The 21929-nt window shown below is 35.1% G+C and overlaps 2 protein-coding genes across 5 annotated transcripts in view; both read right to left on the bottom strand.

Moving 5' to 3' along the window:
• LOC149796915 (peptidylaminoacyl-L/D-isomerase-like) overlaps window positions 1–9163 on the bottom strand; it is a 67665-nt gene extending 58502 nt beyond the window's left edge. For both annotated transcript variants that reach the window (XM_089960304.1, XM_089960305.1), the window contains exon 1: window positions 9098–9163. In XM_089960304.1, the coding sequence (XP_089816430.1) occupies window positions 9098–9121 (24 nt within the window). In that variant the 5' untranslated portion in view covers window positions 9122–9163. The remainder of the gene's footprint in view (window positions 1–9097) is intronic.
• A 4823-nt stretch (window positions 9164–13986) lies between these two features.
• LOC149796916 (peptidylaminoacyl-L/D-isomerase-like) overlaps window positions 13987–21929 on the bottom strand; it is a 48614-nt gene continuing 40671 nt past the window's right edge. For 2 of the 3 annotated variants that reach the window (XM_089960306.1, XM_089960307.1), the window contains 5 exons: window positions 21459–21546; window positions 20389–20489; window positions 19268–19339; window positions 18470–18605; window positions 13987–14133 (listed from right to left, as the gene is read on the bottom strand). In XM_089960306.1, coding sequence (XP_089816432.1) covers window positions 14129–14133; window positions 18470–18605; window positions 19268–19339; window positions 20389–20489; window positions 21459–21546 — 402 coding nt within the window. In that variant the 3' untranslated portion in view covers window positions 13987–14128. Of the gene's footprint in view, window positions 14134–18469; window positions 18606–19267; window positions 19340–20383; window positions 20490–21458; window positions 21547–21929 lie in introns of all 3 variants that reach the window. The other variant, XR_016421478.1, reaches the window with a different exon arrangement.

A 21929-nucleotide genomic window follows, 5' to 3' on the forward strand; every position in this document is an offset into this window, starting at 1 on the left:
TGGCGTCTCAGTATTCCAGTTCGAATGACCATGCTATTACAAATTTTAAAATATTTTGTCGCTGAATGTTTACAAGAAAAACATAATATATTGTACGGGCGCGAATGAGAGTCAGCACATTTCGAGATATGAATCCTATGAGGAACAGGGTATATAAGGTTCCTCCAACAAAATTAATTATAATTACGACATGAATTACGTAACTGTCATGTTATTATTTATAAACATCAAGGTAAATTACCTAACATTGCCAAGAAATATTGTATCGGCGTCTGCTACAAAGATACACACAAAACGACAGCTGTATAATACTATTGTTATATTTCTGACATCTGCTAATAATTACGAAAGCATCATATTTTCGATAGAATTCATTTATTAGGAAAATATTTTATTGAGAAGAGAATTAGAAGAGCGCGAAGCTTAAACTACCTTCAAGTAGCCTGTGTAGTTTTCGAGATCTACAAAAGCTTTTCTGGAAAGTCAGAATCACTAATAAGCATCTTGAGAACAAGCACAAAATAACAAAAGAAATCTTTAAACACCTCTCTTTAAACGAGTAATTATATTTCTCGAAGTTTACATGCATTCGGAAAGTTTCTTATAGTGCGCGTTATTATTTATCTGTAGCGTGATTCGAAGTCTGAGCGAGCTCATATATTTTATTTGCCTTACGTCCTTCATGTTTTCCCTGTTTTCTTTAGATCATATAGGCCGACACTAATAGTATTGTCTATTTTAAAAAGTATAGACGAGTTAATGTCAGCAGATATGAAGGACACCAGTTGGTGAATAATACTTCAGCGAGCTAAAATACACAACTTATCAGCTTACCAAATGGTATGTCCGAGTACAGTTTGTGTTTAACATGGTATTGTAATAAATAAAAACGATTATTACAGGTTAATATTGAAGCTCAGGAAAATTTTCTTTAATTTTGAATTCCGGATGCGAAATATATAAGATTTCTGAATACACATGTTGCATAACCTTTTTCAAAATAATGATGACGATTAACACCTTTAGCGATACATCGTTCCTTATATTAGTCTACGCTTTACTGAGTTTTCAGTAATGTACCACTGAAAGGTAATATGGCGATATGCTACAGCTTACAGAAATGAAAACTTTACGCGAGTCAGAGCATCATTTTCAGCGGGATTTTTAGGGCATGCCTTCTCTCTCTCGCAAACTCTGTGGATGTCGCCCTCAAACATTTGATTATCAGTAGGTCTGAACATGCTGCATAAGTAATCTTCCTGTAGCATAACTGCATGGTCACCATAGAAAGAGAGGCTGAAATTATAGACCGGCCTAGAGGAGTCCGTTGATTCGATGAGTTTTCATATGGTGATAATGATATTGCTTCTCTAAATTTTAAAGAAAACAAGGCGGAAAAAAGCCGTGTTCAAACGTACATTACCGTCATACATTTAAATGAAGGTTGAAAACCAAAATTGTAAAATTAACCAATAATCACATTTAAGTAAGTGGAGGAAGCGCAAGCTCCGGCACGAGTTACAAAAGTCTCCGCAACGTTGATAGAGATGAGACAAATGTCTATTTTTTGTTGTAAAGAGAAACTAAATTAGGTAACCTATTGCAGAATAAGGTCTTGTATGCCACTTTTTAAAATAAAAATGGACGTTCAGACCCAGCGCAAGAGGAGTTTGCGCTCTGCAATATATGCCAGAACTCAGGAAGTAAGCCTTATAAGGTGTATTGAAGACAAAACATTGAATGCTGTAGGCGAAAATGGTGCCCGTTTCCACAAATGGGGACAAAGAAACAGAAAACTGAGATTTATAAAGGGAAGAAAATGTAAACAAGGAAACTTGGAAATGCCTGCATGCAGACGAGTAGATGCGATTTTTACTGATGCCGAACAGGAAAGGAGTAGATGATCTACACTAAATCCATTTTCTCAAAGACTCTGAAACTAAGGTTCTGACTTACCGATATGTAACAAGTTAGTGTCATGCCTGTGAAATTGCTGCATACAGTATACTTACGAATCAGGAAGATGTTATCCATTCACTTTTCGAGAGGATCAAAACCAGAAAAATAATGCAGTCTCTCTCTGACCAGGTGTCGTTTCTGTACCCTGCAACTTTATGTACAGGACTGAACGTTAATTATGTGATTGTAACAGCGAATAGGATAATTCCGATAAGAATGCTCTACCATGAGGAGCAAAATCAAAATGTGTACCAGTTTAGAAAAATTGACGGAGACCACATATGTGGATGAAATCAAGACAAAGAAAAGTCCAAAACATTCAAAAACGGGTTCCTAGTTTAAGGAGAAGGATACAGTCCTGTACATGTAAGACTTTCATGAAATGTCAAAAATAGATTCCCAGTGACTGTAAGGAAACTGCTTATTTCAAGTACCAGTTTCGTGATGTCTTTGCAAATAATGGGTTCGAGCTTGGATATTTCAAGTTAATGACGTATATAATCAACGTGAAATAGCTGCATCGATTAAACAATAGGCCACAAACACATGCCCAGGTTTTCGTCCAAAGAAGATAAGCAGGTGAGTAAATAGATAGAAGCTAAAGTGCATAGGTGGTGAAGCCCTTTGTGCTGGTCAGAAGGCAGGATGGGATATAAGTTTGTATATAGATTACAGAACATTAAATGCCATAAATCCCCAGGACACAGATTCTCTTCCGCCTTTTAGCTGTATCTGGATATAGAGAGTAGATTCAACCTGATCAGCAGTCATGACTTTATAAAATGATGAAGCAGAGAAGAACCAGCACAAGACAATATTATTCATGACTCTACGGAGCATTTAAACCACTCAACTCTATCAAATTTTCAACGGGTAATGGAGCTCCTATAAAATGTGGTGGACCTCCAGTCATTCCTTCTCCAGACAAACTGCTGTAGAATATTGATTGATACAACAATATCCTCAGTGTGCATTATATCTTCGAAAATGTACCCAAATAAACTATGTTTTTACAAATGGACAGAGGAAATTAACCTTAATCCGAATACATTTAACGAGGGTTTTTTGGTCGTGGCTCTAGTACTGACATAAATGCATGAATGAACATCTCACTTGCACATGGATCGATTTCAATTTTATTTTCTCTTGTGTCAGGAAGAAGCTTGAACAATCAGAGTCAGTAAGAAGTGGGGATATAAAGGCATTTGCTATATTTAACAGCTGTGGTCAGAAGGGGGTTTCTTGCTGTTGTGATTTTTACAAAGCACTTTAAGGAATACCTTCTTGTAAAGAACAATTGACCTGAAGACTATGAGTTCTTCTCTCTGTCTTCCGATTCATTCAACCATCGAATCTACATGCAAGATTGTTACAATAGCTGAGACAGTCCGAGATTTTCATTTTACACCTGATGCTCTTTCTAGAACAGGGCCGTCTCGTGATGAATGTGAATGTTATCAGGCTGGCTTAGACCTAGAAACCATATTGATGCAGTCAGAACCATAACCTGCATAAGACTTAGTTTAAGTGATGACGTTGATTAGATTGGGTCCTTTGCGACATGTAGGGGTGTACGTGAGCGAGTCACAATGTAGACTAACTTCAGCGCAATTGACTCGATCTACACCACACCATCCCACCGTGAAGATATTTTAGAAGCTCAGAAATCATAATAGATATCCGAAAGTCATGATGACAAATATCGAACACAATCCCCCTACACCTCCGTAACTGAAATGAAAGGTGGCCGGCTATTATAAAGTAATGGTTAACATTGTATGCACTTTATTGTGAATGGTTCCTCTATTAAAAATGGGGAAAAAAGATTAGAAATCCATTGTGCTGAAAATGGACCTTTATTTGAAACATATACACAAATCGCCCGTAATCTATCAGAAATTTTAATTTACCAGAACGTCGCCAGGACCTTTATAAGGAAGAAACATTAATTTCATTTGTTTACATCGAGGAAACGCATCGATCATTTTGTTAAGAGCTTTGACTTACCCACAAAATACAGACGACACCATAAAAATTATACGAATTCCTATTTTTTGGTGCGCCTTCTGATATAATTGTGCTACATTGTAGCCACTTCAGGGAAGCTCCAGCGGTAATAAATATGTATTTCTTATGAATGATCAGGTTGACAAGTGGTCTAACCATATCTAAATCCACAACGTGGTGGGTCAGACTGATGGAAAATAAAACTTGCAAAGTGGTTCACAGAAATATTTGACGTACTTTTAGAGCTCCATACTACCAGAATAGCAATTTCCGGTGTAATCTCTTCAAAAACCCATGCTGTCATCTGCGTATAGAACAAACGAAAACAACCTTTACTATCATGTTTGAAAGACCAGAACCATCTGGATGACCGATTACCCACTGTTTCTAACAGCATATAGAAGAGACACGCTGCACTTCTCTCGGCTACCAATTTTACACTACACAGACTCATGTTCAATGCGAAGTTTAACGGTTAGGAGTCCGTTTGCCAAACTAAGCACTTTGCGTGAGGCTATATCACCTTCAGACTATGTAAATAAGATTGAGTCTTATCTGCAGCGTGCATATGTCTTTTCATTTCAATGTTCAAGAAAGACAAAATAAAACTGTTCGGTGTGAATGTGTTGGAGGGGACACAATCCACCTGTGATACGTTATTTTTAGTCCATAATGATAATTTATTAAATTTTAGTTTATGCACAACTTGACGATCTTGTGTTATTGTAGGTACATATTGCCAGTGTTGCAATTGGGTTTGTCTAATAATGACCACTGAGGGAGGAATTGGTGGTGTTGTAACATGATGCAATGCCAAATTATAAGGCTTAATCAATGGCTAACACTTGGATAGGGGTGTTATACATGTACCTTGAAACTGAGTGGCAGTCAGGGAATTATGCAGGAGACTGTTATTAGCCTCTTACTTGCTGTCTTCATGAGGCTTGTTGGATGATGACGTGAGGGTGTCAGGGCATGAGCAGAACTATTCCTACTGGTTGGCATTGGCAACAGAATTCAAAGAGCCAAGCAAATTAGATAATCTTACGTAACATTGCATGATCATATAGAATACCACGTGATCAGTCACTTCTCTGGTTTGTTAAATGTACAGACAATCAATGTACAGTTTCACTTCTCTGGCTTTTCAAGGTACAGCCAATGGATTCTGAGTCTCCGCATCAAACTTTTCTTATTGATTTGTAATGGCCCACCATCACCCTAGTCACCACCCATTAATGAATACATCGTGGGTTGTGCCCTTATGTTGTTCATGCGCATGGGGCTAAAATGGGATAGGATATTTTTCCCCAGCTGGATAATCATAAGCTATGCTAATAACGTAAAGGTCATGCCCATTAAATACATTTTTTTCCAGTTTTAAATAGGAAAAATATAAGAATATTTTCTTCATGCTGGGATCAGCCTAGCTCTATTCCACGAATCTGGCATCAACCCAGAATATACTCTTATGCGTGGATCAACCTAGCATATATTTAGTTAAAATGGAATAATCCCAGAATACATTAGCATGCTGGGATCAGCCTAGCACAGTCTACTTAAGTTGGGATCAGTCCAGAATACACTTGAATGCTGGGATGAGCCTAGCACAGATTTTACTTGAGCTGGGATAAGCCTAGCACAGTCCACAGAAGCTGAAATCAGCCCAGATTTCAATGTAATGCTGGGATCAGAAAAACACCAATTATCCTAAGATTGGGATCAGCCCAGAATAAACAATAATGCTGAGATTGGCCTTGCATAGATTTACTTGAAGATGGGATTAGCTTAGCATTAATTCAACTTGAGCTCGGATCAGCCAAGAATACACTGTAATGCTGGAATCAGCCTAGCACCTATTGGGAATCAGTCTTTTACATTGAGCTGGGATCAGCCTAGCACCTAGCCTAACAATAGCATTTATGAGAGAAAGGGAGAGACCAATGCATATACTTATGTATACTATATTTCTTACAATGCATGTGTCAAATCATTTCTCGTACAGTTCAGTATTGTTTTGTTGTGCATAAAATATTAAATAAAAAGTCTAGAGCCTGTAAACTTCAAAATCTTTTAAGACGCCCTTTCCTTGCATTCAAAGCTTATATTCCAGTGATATATGGGGTCTGTAACGACAGCAGCATCAATAATCTGTACCTGAACGTGAGTGTACAAGATGGCGATAGTAACAGAGTTATGACCCAAATTTTAACATTGTGTCCACCACGAGGTTACAGAGATTGCAAACAACTATCATTGGTATTGCTAAAGGAGCACGATGACGACCCAGACCCACTAGTTCCTGAGCGAAGTCCTCTACGAAAGATCATCATGCAGTTGCAAAACATGATGGACAGCACTTTACTCTTAGTCAAACAAAAGACAAAGCTGAGAAACAAGTTAGATCTAAAAATGAACACTATTTACGCGTATTGTGATATTATAAAAATGATTTAAAAGTGTTTAAATAGCTGTACTGACATTCAAGTGTGATTCATCATGTTACCACTCCGGTGTTCAACATTTGGAAGTACTCATCTTGTTGGCAGAGGACTCGACATTCTTGAAAGAATATATATGATTTATAAGACAACAACTAGCACGACAATGTACGCCCTCCCTTTCGTTAGTCTGATGCATGTTGCTCTCACTCAGTATTTGATTAAGACAGACTGAGACCATTTTGCCTGAAAAAAGACTTCCAATGTACATCAGACATTGCGATGTGTTGCATGTATTTCGTCAATATCCAGTTACCACGCCCACACAACATTGTTAGTGTGGACAGTATTTACATAATATTTAATTTTGTAGCTCCCCTATCAACTTTTCCGTTAAGTCATCGGCTTATGTTTGTTTTGAGTTTTATTTTTCTTCTTTTCTTTCGTATTTTGTATCTAGACTTACAAACTACATATTTTAAATGACAGTGTTCAAGTCTGTTATATTCATCAAGGTTTTCATCGAGCCCAAATTCTTTTTTCTCTCACTATCTATTGTTGCCTAGTTTGTCAATAATGCATGAGAGGGGAGGGGAAACTGAAAGCATGAATGATTGCGGTGAAATTGTGTATTATATAAAATTCGTTTAGAAAGCGGGGATTATTGTTAGTTTTTATCATTATTTTCATACGTCACTAATGACTAACTACTGGAGACTCATCATTGATCTAGAATCAACAGCACACATTTGCAAGAATGTTTATATAAGCATATTACTGCGCCATTGGCGGATCACAGTTTGATATACAATAGCATTGGTCTATCAAATTGCCGTATACCTACACTTTAAAAGCCATATTCATTTTAATATATATATATATATATATATATATATATATATATATATATATATATATATATATATATATATATATATATATATATATATATATATATATATATATATATATATATATATATATATATATATATATATATATATATATATATATATATATATATAAAGAGAGAGAGAGAGATTCCGAACAGTGTAAAATATTTTTTTAACTAGCCTAAGCGCTTACAACTCTGTCTTTGTCAAAGAGACTAGACAAACAATAAACACAATGAAAGCATTGAAACTGCAAAGACTTATATGATTATTTCTAATAGAATTAAAGTTTGAAAATGTTTGCTGTGGCGCCTAGTTAGTTTCAATTCAGATAATAATAAACGCAACCTAGTTGGTGTTGAATTTGAAAAGGAGGAACAATAGCGTCATCGGTTTTTATATCATAAAGTAGTGTAACCGTAAATTAAAACATGCAGCTGCAGAGGCTCAGTGGCTGGCGTGCCGACTCACGACTGAGAGGGTGTATTTTCGAATGCTACCAACGGACCATTCCGGGTTAACTACCATGGTGTGTCCTTGTGCAAGGCATTTTACTCGAATTGCCTTCACACTAAATAACCTACTTGTATTGCTGTGCCGTAAAACTTTATTGAGAAAACAAGGACTGTAAATAGATGATAAGTTTGTTTTTGCATGTGGTGCCCTTATGGAGTCGTCATGGCTTGAGCCACTTGGTTTCTCTGTTCGAAAGCGGCTTATCCAATTAGATTTTCTGGTTTTAAAACTCAATAAATGAAGCTCTGAGTATTGCTTTAAAATTATATCACTGAAGTATGGCTAGGGGAAAAAAATGTTTCTACAACTGGATTTTGGATAACTGAGAAGCTGGTCAGGTATTGCTCAAACGATTTTGATAGTATATTATTATTTGACTATTGGAGTTGATTTTGTGGCATTATTGTCAACTCTGGGTTTTAATAGAGCCTACGAAGACAAAATCAATGAAACTTATTTTAAAATTTAGTTTTTGAACTGGAAATCTCTGTCCCAGCTCTGCTCGCGTTTTTTTGTGTCACTGAAAGGTATCAAATATTCGGTAAATATTCCCTGACACAAATGTAATATTCTGCATGTTCATTGGAGAATCACTTTGGTTTGTTTAAATATATATATATGTATATATATATATATATATATATATATATATATATATATATATATATATATATATATATATATATATATATATATATATATATATATATATATATATATATATATATATATATATATATATATATATATATATACATATACATATATATATATTCAATTACTAATCAATTAAATCCAAACGATATACAAACGTGTGATGGGCAAACCTGATTATATATTAGAAGATGAACGTTGAAGGAATCATTTAATATAGCAAAAGCTATAGATGACACTCGTTCTTTCATTTCACCATATGATGCAAAATATTGTAGGTCTTGAAACGATGAACTCGATGTCAGCACTATCATATTGAAATAGTAAGTCCTCATAGTAATATATGGAATATTTTCTCTAGTAGAAGAATCCCATGTTTGTAGAAGCCGCGCTAGCTCAGTGGTTAACGTGCTGGACTAGCGAATTCTACCATTGGATCAACCTGGTAAGATACCGTGGTGTGCCCATACGCAAGACACATTGCTCTGATAGACTCGGTACTAATTAGCCTATTTATAATGCTGTGACGTAACAGACCAATTCATGACCAAACTCATGCTCTTAAATACTTTTGAAATTGAGCAATTAGTTGGAAATACAAAGGGACAAAATGAAATCGATACTTACAAAAATGATGACACACCACTGCATTATCAATGATCCAAGTCTTACTATCAATTCACGCAACACTCCTCTTGATTACGAATAGTCTGGCTTCTGTGAGAATTGACATGTGTGATAGGCATGAGAGAGATACAGCATGTCTGACTGATTGTTGCAAATAAATGACTCCTGAAAATTTTTAATGTTGGTTGCAATGCATAAAATATTACAGAGCATTTGATTCAAATTTACTTGGCCAGATTTTTAAGTCTTCATTTTTATAATCGAAGCAGTAGCAGCTGCTGAATTAGAACACTAAATGATGAAACAAATGAGTGTTAAATTCAAACCGTAATAGTCGCGGAAAACACACGTGATTAATAGTATCGATGGAGGGGTTTACATCGAAACAAAGGAAATCCCAGTCCAGGAGTTACATTATTGATCTCCCGACAAGGCTTGGCTCGTGGACAAATAATGTAACCCTGCGACTGGGATTTCCTTGTCTCGGTGCAATCCCCAATGAAGATTATTTTTCTCATCCAATATTTTCCATTAGAGTAAAAAGCTCTTCATTTTGAAGTATAGCTTACCGCAATCAACACACACAGTATTCGTCACTTAATATTGACTTCACCTTTATCTGTAGGTCATTCGGTCTTATAATGATTTAAGAAAATCAGAATAATCATTACCGTAGAATCCAACTATATTTACCGCTTATACACCCTCATCCACCAACAGCTAAAACTGAACATGTCATTTGTTTGGAACATGAATGTAGTTATGATTGGTACGCATTGTAAATATCACGCAAGGAGTTTAAAGCCATATGTTAATGAGGGCTGTGGCGTGACCTGTCCATCCGAAGTACACAATGTTTACCAGTGAGAAAATAAAAATATAGATCGTTGAATAGTACTGAGGCATTATCACATTTAATAGATATATGTTATATGAAATTAACAATAAATATGTAATATTTATTCCAAGAAAATGTTTCAAATTTCATCAGTTCTAATTTCGAAACGTTCTATGGTAAATAATGAAACGATACTAGGTAAACAGCTCTATATATACTATAATGAAAAGTAACTTGTAGTGTGAATGACCGTGCGTTTGATTATTCATTGGTGATCAGAAATCTGTGTCACTATCATATATAACTCTCCTCTCCTTCTCTTTGGAGGATGTAAATATGTTTATGACATGCTGGTGTTGTAATTAATATTGATTGTGAAATTAACCCCGTGTGTGAAAGACCCTCCAAACACAGTCCATATTGGAAAACCATGTTATGAACTTTCACGTTTACGGTTTCTTGGAAAATATATATGTATTGGTCTCAGAAATATGTGCTGCTATTAGTAGTGTAGGGATATGCAACAGGGAAATCTGCATGTGGAAGAGCGTGTGGACGAATAAATTATTCTTTGTGATTGGTAAGTGCATTATTGGTAATTTGTGATTGCATGTACAACTTTGGTTCAACTGGAGCACACAGGAGATCTTTGACAAAAGTAGAAGAAAGCATGTTCAACATAACACATTTCTGACTGTTATTAAGTTTTCGGTAGTTTTTGAGAGAGTTAGGATTTATGTGGCCAGGCATGTGTATAGATTGTGTGTCTATAACATTGTTTTATTTTAGTTTCTGGCATAGATATTTTCTCACGCTCAAGTTTGTAATGCTTTTAGAAGTCAACTATGGCAAGTTTACTTTCATAGACATATTTTTCATGAATTTGAATAAGTTAAGCTTGTTTGCCCCAACTGCTGCCCCTAAAACCCATTGCTCACAGGGGCAAGGTAAAATGGATGGTCAAAGTAAAAAATAATCACTCGAACGTTTGTTCATATAACATTTGAAAATAGTTACTGGACATCTATCTGGAGATAGAGAGTTAGCGTACATCCTTGGATTTTCATTGCTTGGGTTTTTTATGTCCTCCCACGTCCTCTGTGATTGAATAATTAGATTTGCAGTTATGCTCGTGAGGTTGCACATCGTTAATTAAACATGTATAACGGAATCCGTTGAAACAACATGCCAATAAAATTATTATGAAAAATTAGTATCGGGATAGAAAAGTTATAGAAATGACACAAAGGTCAAGAGTAGTTTCAAAATTAGTACCAAATGATAAATGGAATCTGGATTATGTATTTGAATGAATCTTTTAACAGGTAGCAAAAATCTGAATGATGTTGATTACTACATTAGTTTAAAGAACACCGATAACTCACGTATATTTCGCAAATCCCATCATTTGTATTAATGCAGTTCCAAGTTTATTAGATATTAAATAGTAGAGTGTAATGTTATTCTTATTGAAGAATAACTGCAGAAGGTGTTCTATACTATTTATTAAATAAAAGACATCACTAGAGTTAGGAAAGGGAGGAAAGACTGCCCTGAAAGTATTTTCCCATGGAACTTAAACCCCAGTGAACATATAACATAAACCTTCTGTTTGGTGTATATCAGTTATAATCCAATGTGGAATATCTGATTACTTTTACTGTCAAGTGGTATTACAAAGCTAATTAGATTAAGGCTTACACTACCTCTCCCCTCCTGAGTAAGTTGACATTAAAACAAAATATCATCTGATGACCGCATTTCTAAAGAAGCTACATCAGTTTCATTTTTACAAGTTCAGTCTCTCGGGTGGTTTTGACAATCTTCCGTTTTGACTGGTTGGTACTGTTTTGCTTTCATCTGAGTCAGTCAAAGTATCAGCGTTTGTAACAGTCACTCTGATTGGCTCTGGTAATGTAGTAGGCATGGGAATTAAATTTATCCTATTACGTCGTATCTCTCCCTCGTCAGTTACTACCACGTATGAACGAGGTGTGGATGCATCAAACTTAACAATGCCTGAAGAAAAATGATCTTTAATCCATAGTTTATTCCCTACCTGAAGTTTTGTCATATTTCGAACGTGATGTCGACGATCATAATTTCTCTTTTGAATTTGCCTTTGATAGTTTTCCGATTTCTTCAGTTTCATTAAATCTGGCCATTTCGGTTGTACGTGTTTTGGTGCCATTGGCAAAGTAGTTTGTAATTTTCTTCCCATCAATAATTCGGCGGGGCGGTATCCATTTAGTAATGGTGTTGCACGATTTCTCAAAAGAGCTATGTAAGGATAGTTTACTTTTTAAACTTTTTTTAATTGTTTGAACGGCTCTTTCGGTGAAACCATTGCTTTGTGGATATTTTGGACTACTTGTAATATGCCTGATTCCTTAATTTGTCGCAAATTCGTTTAGTAATGATACTTGCGTAAGAGAACTGGTTTTCTTAAAGATATTTGTTTCTATTCTGCCATGAACGCAATATGATAAGTGAGTAAATAATATTCTGAATAGCCACATTGACTCACACTGTGTTTTCTGTCAGAACGATGACACTCTACGTCACATCCTGTTCGGTAAGGGAGTGGAAAACTGTCTTTATGGATGACTTAACGTGGCAAAAATTTAAGCGTATGGCGGCAAAAGGATTAGAGCTGATGCACAGAAGAACAAATGAACAACAATCTGTTTATTAGGTTATGTCAACGGACCTATTTCTCTTTTGACTATCTTACATATAATTGATAAGAATTACACTCACAATTAACGTGATAATTTATTCGATAATTCATTTAAAATGTGCTAGTCCAATGTAAATAACTACAGTTTTTTCAAGCCGTTTGCTCTTTATATTATCATTTATTTCTTGATCGTCTTGCTTTTGTATTTCCTTCCCACTGAGTTTTTCCCTGATGTGATTAAATGTTTTCCTCTAGTTTTTCTGCTTCAATGGTATTTTCTTTACCATACTCGTATATTTTGTATAGTTTAACGCAAACATACATGCATACATACATACACACACACACACACAAACACACACAAACATACACACATACATACATACATACATACATACATACATACATACATACATACATACATACATATATTCAAGCTGGAAAAAGGCATGAGAACACTTCCCAAAGTTTCGACCTAAGTAAGGTCTTACCAATTAGGAGACAATGATACATCTTCACAGAGAAACATACACAAGAAAGTGACACGTGAAGGTCATGAAATATTTACATTTAGGCACAGAGAAGAAACATTATCAAAGATAATGAAAAGGTCTAAACTTAAGGAATAAATGGAAATAACTATATGTTATAGGATGGGATCTATCTTTTACGAAAAATGAACAAAATATTTTGCTTAAATCTATTTGCTTAATGATAATAAGCTGTTTGGGGTGACCTAGTTAAGTACGTAATATCGTGGATTTTGTATTTCATATGGCGGCATGTACAAAATATTGTTGTACTTTCCTCGCTTTTAGTTTTACATGTCTGATAATTGACACTACGAGAAACAGATAAAGTATGTTTTTATAAGAGAAGATGGTGGATAGTATGTATGCATGTTTGTACCATGGTCAAACACCAACGTCAGCACAATAGTGGTTCCGCCACGCCGATTAGGTAAAGTTCTAAACAGCTACATAGAAAAAAATGGAAAAATGAAACCTTAGAACATATCTATGCATCAGATACATTCGACTTCTCAACCAAATTAGCAACTGAACACTATCGACAGATGACTATTCAGACTATGAGGAGATCTGCGATGTCTATGTGGAATCATTAAATACATAGGTCATCAAACTAAATAGGAAATTGTAGCCATACAATAATCAACAAAACTATTTCTCAGTTTGATGATACTATATTTTCATTTCCATGGTTTATATTTTCCTCGTAAAACAAACCAAACGTTAATACTTCTTTGTATTTTATTTCAACCTAATTTAAGATACAAATCTTATAAAAAAGCAGAATGGAGACAAAAAAGTCACAGAAAAACAATAATGCAACTGATGTTTTAATTCGCGAAATGACATTAAGATTATAGCAATCCTGGTTTCAAACTGTGATAAGTTGCAAGTTATTTTCAACATGTGCATATATTTCCATCGATGTCGATATTTTCGCGTTAATATCTTCTGTTTCACGTATGCTGCAATTATTATGCGATTCAACCTGGAAGAATAACAACAATATTCATAATAATATTTATAATGGGTACGACGATAAGGATGATGATTATCATGAGTATGATGACGGGAATTTATATTATGACGATAGAAGAAAATGCAATTGTTAATTTATGGTGCTGATTTAACGCAGGGCAAAATGTAAACAAAAATACTGTGAAAGGTTAAACAATCTTTGTTTGAACCTGACACCACGAGAAGGCTTGCAGTCCGACTCAGACAACAAAGGAAAAAACATAGTTATCATATATTTTGTTATCAACAAATAATTATGCCGCTAGGCCCCGCTTTCGCTAACGTTCTAGAATTTTTGGTGCCAAATTGGGATTTGAGATGATGTTGCACAAAATCTTCAGATGATATAAATATTTTTGTCATAAGTTGAGAGAACGGAAATGGTGCAAAATCCAGTTTTAGCCTTAAAAAATTAACAATAGAAACCATTCTAATTCTTGAAAAAGAAATGAACAATTCCTCGAACTTGAGTAGAGCCTTCAGAATTCCTTAGATATAATAGGAAAATTCAAGATTGTGTGCCTTTATTTTAAACTCTGATCCCTGCTGACTGTTTTGCTTAAAACTTCCGTGGTCACATTTAAGCTCATTTTCTCAATATTAAGACCAAAACAAACTGGCTTGTATGAAATTGCTGTCTGGTAATAAATAAAATAACGTGCTTGTCAAAAGGTATATAAAATTAAAAAAGTTATATATACTGGAATACATAGGCCGAAATGATCCGCGCAACAAGCACGTGCTCTTGGAACCCGCTAGACTGGAAGAACGATGCAGCTATAGCTGCTTGTGAGGGTACTGCAGCTTACATATGCACAGAAAAGGAGGTGGCTTATGCCTGTACAGGGTGATTTTGTGGAGGTCAAGGTAAATATGTCATGTGCGTACGCAGTGATAGCGTGTCAGTGCAAATGTAGTTCCAAAGGGAAAAGTAAATGCTCGGTTCTGAGATTTCCTACTCCTAACCGCTATTGACTGGTATCCAGTTAGTATATTTAGAGCAATATTTATCATATAGATATATTAATATGATGACGCCAGACGAGAGAGAAAAATGGAGAGATAAAGAAGTAACTGAGGAGCAACCTCAGTACCAATGAAGAGCTTTGGTTACTAATCGAGCAAAGACCACCTAAAGTTGAAAGAAGAAATCTTTCGTCACGGCGTCATGGAGCACGAGCAAGACACATATTGACACATAGCGACACGTATCTATTGTGGCTTTACCCCAACCCCACCCCACCCGACACTGACTGGGGAGCGACTTTCAGATTGCGTTGGTGTCTATTTGAGTCTAACATCTGCTCCATGCCTTTTGGCTATTGGGTCAATTTTCGCCTCTCTCCTTCATAGTGGCTTCCGGTTTCTTTCTGCTTAGTTAAGGCCGCGTGCACAAAGACACACAGCAGAAAGCAAAAGCTCTTGCAAGACATACATCTTATCCTTTAAGGAAATGTGCAACAAACATTTTGGAACAGTTTTTGACTTCTGCTATGTCAAACGTGACACCTTACAGTATTAACGTGTGTGTGTGTGTGTGTGTGTATGTGTGTGTGATTTAGATTTTTAACGTAGCTTTAACATTGTTTCAGTCATATGGCTACGATATATGCAGTTTGACAGTTTATAGTGATGTCTAACACTGGGGCATCATCCCGCAGATATGTAGCATAATGTCTCACCCAGTCACATGATTCTGACACCAAGCCGACCAGTCCTAACACTAACCTCTTAATGCTGAGCGCCAAGCGAGGCAGCTGTTACTACTATTTTTGTAAGTTGTTAACGTGACATTAACGGGGTTAGTTTTATTGGATTACATATATTCGATAAACCTACTCCTGGGGATAATGCAATGTGCCACGTTCTGAAGTTTTGCTCGCGGTGTTTAGCCCCGCGAGACTATTGTCGGAATCCCTTCGGTCGATTTGATTAAAATAAAGCCCAATGGCGACGTACCAATCAATGTGGAGCAAAGTATGGCAGCGAGTATTGGTATCTTAAAATGGCATTTATTTTAATGATATTTTAAAATAGCAAGTCATCGAGACATTGGGGAACAGCCCATCTCAATAATTTAACGGGTCTGTAAGTCATTGATCTAAGTATATCCACATTCAAGGTGGGTGGTTTTGCCTTAAGGACTTGTTTATGTAAATGCTGGGAAATCGTCATACAAAATGTCAGAAAACGCTCTCGTACATTTCAAATTTTCAAGCTATGGTTGTATTCGCATCACTCCAAACGTGCCAAGCTGAGTGACAGAAATTACAATAGGAAATAACATAGGCAAGCAAACTGCCAGTTGCATATCTCTTGCTAAAGTTTGAAGAATAAACTAGAAGAGAATTAGAAATCATTCAGGTATTGTTCAAAAATATTTGCGGCTCTCGATATATATGTTGTAGCTAATAAAATATATAGCAATTTGCCATTGTCCTTAGTGTATGACAACATTGCTTCTGCTGAATGCAGGGTTCACGTCTATTGTATATATGCCTTTACTCTTATTAGTCTTATGTTGTAACTGCTAGTGTTTTTTTTTTTTGAAGCGACATATCCTAACAAATATTGGAATTATATTTGACGATTGGCCACATTGTTATGATTTTTCTTATTCATGAGAAGGGTGCTCCAAGCTATTGCCACGCGTGATCCTGCACACTGCGTTTGTAAAACAATGTGGTTTTCTTGTGACGAGATAAGCATGTTTCGAAGCTTGTTTGTCATTACGTTGTGAATGACTGACTTAAACCTTTGAATACGTTCTAAAGTAATAACAACCATGAGCGGTTCAGAAAGGTTATGTTTTCCAGAAACGCAGACAAAAGAAGTAGTCCCAGGAGCAAAATCATTGACGTCAAGGATTTATCTTGTGATATAAAACAGTGAGTGAGCCAAACAAAATTAAATATAGGGCAAGAAAAGTGACATTTTTCAGGCCCCAAAAAACCCAAAACGATGAAAGACAGTTTAAGTAAAATGGTGTTTGGGAAAATTGGCATAATATGAGCACCAGTCTTCGCGTTCGGCTTCATATGCTCTCTAAATTATGCATACAATTTAACGTATGTGATCCTATGTGATATGTAAATTATTCGATACTTTTGTGTATATCTAATATGCCTGGGTCACCTGGACCTAGGCTTTGCAGATATACATAATTCATCATGACTGTTCAGGTCACAATAAATGCTCCCAAAAATAGGCATGCCCGAGTCAGCGGTGAACCGCAGGACTCATAATAGGTAAATACAATCTGACAGCCTGATAGAATCAGCCCCCAAGCAAGATAATGCTTTGAGGCAACGGTAACTGAACGTCAAACAAATCTTAATGATGTACTTTTTAAATATAGATATCATGAAATATATATTTGTATGCGTATATATGTATGTATGTACATTGCTTGTATACGATGTTTAATGGCTTAAACAAACAGCCTATTGGAAATAATGTTGGAGGATGTTGTTCTTGAGAGAAAAGAACCTATAATACGTAACGGACATAGCCTATGATAGAGGCAGGATTTGAACGTAGGACTACAGAAGTGCAAAGCGAGTGCATCAATCAATAATATACAGACATATTATCATTTCTTGTGTATTTTGTACATATAGCAACTTAAGCCTTTAATATTGTTGGGATGAGGAGTAGGATAGATGTATCAATATGAACGCCAACGTAGAGTATGACGGATGTATCAATATGAACACCAACGTATAGTAGGATGAATGTTTCAGTATGAACACCAATTAGAGTAGGATTGATGTATCAAACTTTTGGAGATATTCAAACATACTCCAACCTCATGTCAATCAATGCTTAGCTGATCAGTCCTTGAAACATGATATCCAAGGATAGAGAAATACTCGAGATCTAAAATATACGTACATTTGCCTTTGCGGTTCGTATATATAGTGGATTTACATTTTCTTTTACAATACAGAAATTTCCAAAAAAGAGATTTTTCAACATTAAGGATATCATCACATACATTAATTTAGAAACTGAGAGATGGAACATACCATATCCTTTTCAACATGGATTGAGTCATTTTTGTAACATGCTTAAGGAGCATTCTCTCATTGGATGCAAAGATTATTTTCTACTTGGAATAAACACAAATATCGTCGATTTTGGATCAGGTCAATTAAGTACATATTCATACGAAATTTTTCTGAAACCTATGCTGAATAATGACTTTCTGTACGTACAAAAAGACAAATTCTTTGATTAAATGTCATTTATTGTTATGTATATTAACTGGAGAGAGAGAGAGAGAGAGAGAGAGAGAGAGAGATCACCTATGATAGGGGCCAATGCCAATACGGTGCAGTTAGTATTACAGAAATCTCCTTCACAACACTCGTTACAAGTAGATACAGATCGTCCAATGACGGCGTGGTCGGGGTTTAGGAAGCTAGAAGCTGAACGGCAATGCTGAGGAAAATAATAGATATATACTGAGATCCGTTTGAAGCAGATGCAGCATGACGTTGACTAATATTGAAATTTAGTCTAATGTGCCACATCCAACAGTTTAAATGATAATATAAAACAAAACCCCTAAAATTCTAACAAAGTACCTATCATATTATATAAACATTTTATGTTCAAAATCTTTCTGTTTACTGTAAAATGTCGCCACTAGAATGATAAATAACGAAATATTTAAAGCATCATTTGTTAGAAACTTTCTAGAAATACACCTTGAGCAAATTTAAAGTGGTATTACATACAATATTTGATGTCAAGAAAGTGGCACTCATTATTATATACCTATCCGTAGATAATTTAACATTAACCCATAGGTTTAATTATTAGCATCTATAATTGAATTAACGTTAAGGGTTGTTGTAGCCACTGATTAACATTAAGGGTTGTTATAGATGTTATTTATGTATTCATTTCAGTATATAGTGGCATAAAAGCGACTTTTCAAATCGCAGAAATATCATATTTGGATAATAATACCTGTGCTGTACTGTAACATATATGTAAAAGAACAGTTATTAAATAGTGAAATGAATAGAATACTAAAGATATGGAAAAGATGTGCTGAATATACGCATGTTCTAAAGAGACATTTCATAATATATTACATATTTAGGTCGACATCCAATCGAGTAGACTTTATCGTTGTCACCCCACAGACGTTCTTCGATGTAGCAGAACTATAATGTGCAAAGAAGTTCACACTATGTTAGCACATAACAAAGAAATATACATTGATATAATGGCTTTAAAGTCTTTTTGATATTTGCAACATTGGCAAACAACGTGTCCTTCATTTTTTGTTTTACAATAATTAGCATGATATTATTTATCAGCAACGATATATATATATATATATATATATATATATATATATATATATATATATATATATATATATATATATATATATATATATGATTTCAGTTTATTTATTCATCCAATATGTAACCTAATAAAATTCTGGTGTCCTCATTCTTTTCTTTACTTTATATTTCAGCTCTCTACACAGAAACATACATCATTTAATTTGCTGCTGTTAAGGAAAACGTTAGAGGTAATACGACATATATCTTAATTGTTCAAAGCGAAGATTAGAACAATCACAATACATAACCGCTCTTTAATCATAAATAGTCCAAAGATTAGAACAATTACAATGCATAACCTCTCTTTAATCATAAATAGTCCGAAGATTGGAGCAATTACAATACATAACCTCTCTTTAATCATAAATAGTCCAAAGATTAGAACAATTACAATACATAACCTCTCTTTAAACAATAACAGTCTGATAAGTATTAGATCTAAAAATAAATGTGACAAAATGCTTGACAAATAATGTTTGGAAAAGTTAATAAAATGTCCAAATGTTACCAGATTTCCTAATACAATGAATATGTCCGCCTTTCCTACATGCTGTACTTTTCTAGGCTACATGCTTAAATTAAATGGGCCATATTTATTGGCAAATTTTGGATAAGGTTCCTATCAAAGGCATTCCGTGCAAGGATTATATCTTTTGTTCGTCAATTAAAGCAATCATGCCGCTCACGTATTAATAGGAAACAATTAATCATGAATTTCATTAGGTTTTTAATTTTTCCCTAACAAGACAACACACGGTTAACGTTAACAGATATCATGACTAACACAGGAAATTATGTATTACATGCCATACCATTAACGTTATTTAATTTATAAAAAAAACAGCCATTTTTTACCACACCTCTCCATGCGCACATTGCACAACATGGAGACACTCAGACGGATGGCTTAAATGTTGGCAGTCAAAACAGAGAGGTCCTCTCGAGTCATTGCTACCGAATCCTAAAAGTGGAGTTGTAGAAATTTTGAACAATCTCTCATAATCAGAGGTCTACGCACCTTAATAAAATTTCTTTTTAAAAAAAAGTTCAGCTAAATACTGAGACAGTCACCGTTTTAGAATCTAACCGTCGTGATATGCGTAACCAGAATATCTGGTCCAAATGTTAGAAAACAACAAAAACATATCCTTAGATTGTATGTGTATTTTGGATTTTAACGTAGCTTTAACAATGTTTCAGTCATATCGCTACGATGTCTGCATTGTGGCAGTTTATAGTGATGTCTAGCACTAGGGCATCATGCCGCATACATGTAGCATGATATCCCACCCAGTCACATTATCCTGACACCAGGCCGACCAGTCCTAACACTAACCTCTTAATGCTTACAGCCAAGCTAAACAGTTGTTAGTACCATTTTTGTAAGTCTTTGGTATGACTCGGCCGGGGATCGAACCCACGACCTTCCGCATCCGAGGCGGACGCTCTAACCACTAGGCTACTGGAGTGATAGTATCTTTAGAAGCTAGCAAGATTCATCATAATTTAAAAAAATGTAATAATGGTACGAAAACAAATATTACACAACAGACCATTACATACATACATACATACATACATACATACATACATGCATGCATGCATGCATTCAGACAGACAGACAGGTATAGAAAATGAGACAGATAATAATAATGGGATAAAATGTGTAACGTCAGCTATTACAAAACAATTTCAGTTCACCATATGCGCTGAATCCTTAGAATGATCGAGATCACCATAAATATTAAACAGCCTCTGGCTGTTTTAGTCAATACAATAAAATGTGTTAAATTCAATAGGAATTTATAAATGAATTACAACAAGCAACACAATTTAAGGTCTGCATAATATAATTTTGGATGGTTGTAGCATTTAATTATTAAATGGAGATTAAGGCACAAGAAGGAAATAAAGAAACGTCACAACCTACCATCGTCACCACATCCATGACTATTGCAGAAAGAAGTCTTACAACATCTTGAACATCTACCAGGAACGTTATTATTCTCCTCGCACGACTTAAAAAGAAGGAATAGAGCACTTAGCCTCTATAAAGTTACAAGAAAAAAAGAATCTTAGCAGCAGAAATGTATGAATTTGTTAAAATTGCAACTTGTTTAAGTATGGTCGAGAATGATTAATAAATATGCAATCGAAGAGAAAATAATAAGTTGAAAACTGTCATTCAGTTCTTATTTGTATCTGATGAAACATTTACCAGCAGTAAAAATTTTGAAATGCAAACAACATCCGAAGACGTGGTTATGGAACAAATGTTTTGAAAAAAAAAGAGATTAGAAATATCATTTAAACATTATTATGCAATAGGTGCGTTTATTCTATTACATCTTTACAAAGAGCTAGGAACAGATCTATGTCTTGACGTGTCTTTGAATCATAA

The sequence above is a fragment of the Sinohyriopsis cumingii genome, chromosome 6 (genome assembly GCF_028554795.1).
Source record: "Sinohyriopsis cumingii isolate HCF-2022 chromosome 6, ASM2855479v2, whole genome shotgun sequence".
NCBI classification, from domain to species: Eukaryota; Metazoa; Mollusca; class Bivalvia; order Unionida; family Unionidae; genus Sinohyriopsis; species Sinohyriopsis cumingii.